We start from the raw sequence: 5,883 nt of genomic DNA, 5'->3' as shown, positions 1-5,883 counted from the left end.
CATTACTTTTATTAATATTATTTTAATATTTAACATACTGTATTGTGTGATACATACATTAATAAACATGTCATATGTTGCAGTATGTTGTATAACACCTCTCACATTTTAAATGACTGCATGTGTATTTTTGTTTTGCTGTTGTTCAACCCTATCTCCAGAATACTTCCAGAAGGTTCCAGATGTTGAGCTTATTCATTTAATTAATCTGATCATTGATCAAAGTCATTAGCACTCATATTACAATTTATTTATCAGGAAATATCGGGCATACCTTGCTTTCACCAAGGAATTTTATTATCACTGAACCAAACTCAGAAAGAATGAGGGACAAAAAGAGCAAAGAAATATTGATGTGCCTGCAAAATTACACTTTTAGAAACAAATATTACATTTCCTTAGCAGCACTGTACTGTTTTTTTATTTAAAAATCTTTTTTGTAATATCAGATAAAATGCTGATGAATGTTTCTGTTATTGTAAAAGACAGAACAAAATAAAAAAATATGTGTACAAATAACTGAAAGCAAGAGAAGAGGCCATAATCAAAGATACAATTTATGTTTTTAATATGTACAATTTGAATGAAAGCATGAAATAAACTCATAAAACCCAAAAATGTTTATTTTATGGGTTTAACTGTGGGTTCAACTGTTTTAAATATTCTGAACAGCTGACTTCTTATTTCCTTTGTTCTCAAACAGTACACAAAAGGATTAAGAAGTGAGGGACCCAGACAGGAGCCAATAAGCAGAATATGACGTTCTTTAAGGCTCAAAACCAAGCCTAACCTGGTAAGAATAATACTTACAAATGGAGGGGCAAAAACACAAGCTACTACAATCAAGTGAGTCAAGCAAGTGCTGAACATTTTCTTTCTGGCTGATGGTGAAGAGATTTTAACAACAGCAAAGATTATCTTAAGGTAGGATAAGGCAATAAAAGTGAATGTACCAAACAAGGCAAAAAAAGAGATCACTGTTGATAGCACAAAGTACTCATCAGGATTGACACAGGCTGCTCTGACTAGAGCAGCATAGTCACAGAAAGCATATTTAAGAGCTGGTCGGCAGTAAGGAAGTCTATCAGCTGTGCCTGTAAAAATTGCAGTAAGGGCAGAACCCAGCGCCCATGTTGCTACAGCTAATCCAAGTATACGAGTTCTTGTGAGAATATTGTGATACCTTAAAGGCTTGGAAATTGCAATTAAACGATCATAAGCCATCAGGGTAATTGCAAAGATCTCCATGACACCACCAAAATGGAACATGAACATTTGAGTCAGACAAGGTTTGTAAGAGATTGTTTTCATGTCAGCAATGAGAATGACCATCATTATTGGGCTGACACTTGTGCTGTACAATATGTCTACAACAGCAAGATTGCAAATAAAAAAGTACATGGGGGTATGAAGGTGTTTGTCCCTGGAAATAATGTATATATTAATGCTGCTGCCCAGCAAAATAAAAGCATAAATTGCCAAAATGACAAACCCAATAGTCCTTGGGTGTTCAACCCCATTGAAACCTGTGATGATAAATTCTGTAACGATTTCAGGTGTAACATTGCTAAATGGCATGGTTCAGAATATTCTTCAGAGGTCTGTAAGATAAAAACAGGTTGTTGTAAAAATTGATTTGAATAAACACAAATGAGAAAGTTGCAGTGAAAACATTCATACATTGGATATTGACATTGAATTATGAACATTATATGCTTATTTTAAATTTCTAAACTTTTATCCCTTAACACCGGCATACATGAGTCTTTTGCTAAACGCTACAAAACAAGTTACAATATACAAATTTTAGTATATTGTGTAATTATTATTATACCTCCATTAAATTGTTTTGCTTGTTAAAAGCACTGTATATACAGTATGTATGTACTGTTTTATAAATATCTCAGACACTTTGCAGTGTTTTGCTGTTTTCAGTCACTCCTTTTGCATACAGAATCACAAATCTATCACGATTTTGACAATTTGGAATAACTTCTATTCATGGAATGCTTCTTATTCCAAAGTGCTTTACATGTAAGAGATTACTGACTCCTTCCACCACTGAAGTACAGCCCCAAGCAGATCAAGCAGAAACCTGAGTGTGTCCTAAACCATCTGGAGTAAAGGACATCTTTATGTAGGTCAGACATCAGGATTAACCCTTCTACCCTTATTAATGATCTTTAATAAACAATTAATCAATACATCCATTGAGCCTCTCATCTTAAGAAGCATCTCTTAAATCATCACAGACCACAAAGCTATCATTATACTGGGGCACAGGTATGGAAATTTTGAGGGAGAAATATCACATACTTGTCCACCAAAATCAGTTCCAGCTTTGCTAACCTTCCGAGGTCTGATGAGGGCGGGTAAAATAATCACACATTTTTAAACCAACAGTTTAAGTAGCATTGTTTTAAGCCTTTTATATTAGCTTTATGGATGTGTATAGAGGAACAAAATATGTTAAAGATGTGGAATACCAGACAGTAAATCAATTACTTTCCCCTACACTATAACACTATATGTGAGGCATTCAGTTCACAAAGTTACTGAAAAAAACACCTACCCTTTACCTGAAGCAAAGGCGCACAGTTTTCCCTTTCAAAATCAAGGCATATACTTACTGGTCTGTTTTGTATTCAGAAATTAAACACATATTTCTTGTATTTGTTGTCAATATTTTATCCCAGATGTATTTATAGTGGAATGGCTCACCAATGAAGGATACAGTATACACAAGAGCTTTAATTAGAAGATAGGAAAGAATGAGTAAATTGCATTATGTACAACAAGAATGGGAATGGGGATATCATAATTAGCCATGAACTTTCTTCATCAAGGTAGTTACTGAGAAAACAAAATCTCTGAAGATCTTTAATGATATTGTGATCATACTCGCAATGCATAACAAATTTGTTTCATGTTTATTTTAGATTGTGCATATGAACAAGAAAGGCCCTATTTTATGAAAATATTGTCTTTTTAAATGATATAGTGTAGGGTGCAAGTTGCAAAAGACAAATTAGAAATTTATCATGCTATAATGTAAAAACATCACATTCGATTACCCTTCAGGTATGTGAAGAGTACACAGGAATTTTTTCATGTTTTATAAACTTAATATTAATTCCATAACTGACCTTTTACAAATATATTAAATTGTATTACTTAAATACAATAATTTGTCATGCATAAAAAAGTTGAATGGATTAAGATCCTGTGCTGTGGTGTCTTGTTACCAGCCTCTTGTGAAATGAGATAGGTACAGGGGGATGGAGGGAAACAGCAAGAAATGTGCCAGTGAGTCAGTTCAAGACCACAGTGCTGTTCATGGTTTCTGCTTTATTTGCTCAGAACAGCAAGAGCTTGATGATTATTATATAAGCAGTACCAGCAATTAGGTTTTCTATTTTAATAAAGATATAGATATAATATATAGAAGCTATTTAACGTAGATCAGGCACATGACATTCCTTAAGGGTTTCAAATTTAAAGAAATGACACCAGTATCTGGTATCTGGAGGCCTTATGTTTCTCAGTGATGAATGGATATTACTGATGGAAAAAAAACTACTTGAGGTGTGTCTTGTATATTAATAGTAGGGTTCTATCATATATTCAGGAAATAAAAAATAATTGTATAGTATTTCAGGTTTGAGAAATGACTTAGAGCAGATGAGGTGAAATGACCAGTTGTCATTGTTCTCCCTGGAGCACAGTTAAGTTAATATCCATTTATCCACCATCTTTATCGTGGTGGTATACAGTATATGATGAAGACAGCTGCAGTAAAAATCACGTGATGAATATGCCGCATTGCATTGCATTACTTTTTAACTGATATGTGTTCATTTGTGAAGAATGAAAATTAAGGTAATTGAGAATATTGGCTGTTTATTTTAAAAGTGTGTTTGATATGGAAATGTAATTTAATTTGTTTCTGAAGTTTATAACGGACATTCAGGAGGAAGAGTGGACTTCCGCTCCCCTATGTATTTAAGTGTCGTACCCAGGTCTTCCCTTCATGTATGTCTCTGCACCCTCCCCTTTGTACCCCCTTCTACACTCTTGCAGCGCACTCTCTAGCTCAATCCTTATGCCAGAGAGGGGCTCCTTTGGTATGTTTGTCATTCCCCCAGCTAGGCAAGTCATATCAACTACTTTATACATATTTCATCTCTCTATTGCAATCATTAGGATCTAGCCTCACTGATAAATATTAATTTGTGGGATCAATGTGAAGTTTGTGAAAGTTTTCAGAATTGACTAGGTATAGACCATTTGGGATTGACCAGATTTGGTTTTGGGATAAAGCATATACTGTAGATAATGCACCCAGGCAGGATGTTTGGCAAGCAGAGGGACAGATTTAGCCGTTCACAGTGCTCGTTAAAACCCCGTAATGCATTTCCGGGGCTGTGCTTTGCCGCGGAATGTGATTTACTAACCAAAGATGATCGATAGGTGGCACTTGTGGTGCATTAGATATTAGTGAAATGATTGCTTCATTTAATTTCTCTAATTTGCATGTTTTAATCTGCTTAATATGGAATATTAATGTAAGCGGCTAACGTTCAAGGTATATATAGCTGTGGCTGCATATTTTCTCTTTTGGGTAGGATAATGGAGAAGAATAAAAGACTACTCTTTTCCCTCTAGAGTAGTTATATTGTCGGCTTTATCATATACAGCACAGTACCAGCTACACACACAAATCGACCTTAACTCCTCAGCTTGCCTCAACGCTTCTCCCCCTTAGCAGCCCTAACTCTCTCTTATAGTTCCTGTGTCATCACAATGACCTTTCATCCTCTCATATCTGAAAATTATAATTATTTTTAAAAACTAAAAACTCTTAACATTTACTAAATTATGTCTTAAATTAATATGGAATTTTATAGCTAAAGGGAACTTTTGGTAGTTGAGCATAAAAATAACAGGAGCAAAAGGTCTCTGAATGTCATAAACAATATTTAGGAATATAAATGTGTTATGCATACTGTATATGGCTGGTAATGGTAGCTAAAATTAACAGTAAAGGAACAAGTAATAGCTTTATTCAATGCTGAAAAAAAGAAGAAAGAGAACACAACGTTTCGGCTATGGAGCCTTCTTCAAGTGTGAGAGAGACAGGGCAGTAGGCAAAGGTAAAGTAGCGGGAGAACAAAGGTTGGGAGGGAGGAGGAGTGAGAGGCGGGAGCAGGGGACAGAAAGAGAGGCCAGTCAAGAGGTGTGAAGTCAGAATGGGTGCAAAGAGGTGTGACATGAAACTTCCAATGAATGGAGAAAATTTAAAAGAACAGTAGTCTGTCGTTAAGAGAAGGGAGAATGTGTGATCCTAGCTGCAGAATAATTTTGGTTTCGGTGGTCTTTCTGATGTATGAGTTCGGAAAACCGTCTTTGAGAACACAGACGGAGAGATTAGAGTGGTCGTGGCCGTCAGAGGTGAAATGAGAAACAATGGGCTTGGAGAGATCTTTAATCTTCACAGCCCTGACGTGTTCTCTGAAGCGGTCTCCGAGTCTCCTTCCTGTTTCTCCAATGTAGATGGCTGGGCATTTACTGCAAGAGATACAGTAAATAAGGTTGCTGGAGGTACAAGATGCTGTATGGGTGATCCAGAATTGTCCTGAGGGGCCTTGAATGAGTGTGGTGGTGGCTGTGTACTTGCAGGTGATACAGCGAGCTCTGTTGCAAGGGAAAGTGCCTGGTGTGGATGGTTGTTGAGGGCGGTCAAGGGAGCTGTGAACAAGGAGGTTACGCAGATTAGGTGGTCGGCGATATGAGATGATAGGGCGATCAGAAAAGAGGGCCCCAATGGAGGGATCATCCTGTAGGATGGAAAAGTTGTGGTTAATGGTCCTGGGGATAGGAAGT

At 36.4% G+C, this 5,883-nt stretch overlaps 1 protein-coding gene across 1 annotated transcript; it reads right to left on the bottom strand.

Annotated features, from left to right (window-relative positions):
• Window positions 1–621: 621 nt before the first annotated feature.
• On the bottom strand, window positions 622–1,578 carry LOC148830605 (olfactory receptor 10G4-like). Its single transcript, XM_088919951.1, has one exon. The coding sequence runs from the start codon at window positions 1,576–1,578 to the stop codon at window positions 622–624; it is 957 nt and encodes a 318-aa protein (XP_088776077.1).
• Between the last annotated feature and the right edge of the window lie 4,305 nt (window positions 1,579–5,883).

Source organism: Atractosteus spatula, chromosome 7 (genome assembly GCF_055471065.1).
Source record: "Atractosteus spatula isolate fAtrSpa1 chromosome 7, fAtrSpa1.hap1, whole genome shotgun sequence".
In the NCBI taxonomy this organism is placed as follows: Eukaryota; Metazoa; Chordata; class Actinopteri; order Semionotiformes; family Lepisosteidae; genus Atractosteus; species Atractosteus spatula.
The sequence above is the reverse complement of the archived record's forward strand: the minus strand, read 5'-3'. Positions and strand labels throughout refer to the sequence as shown.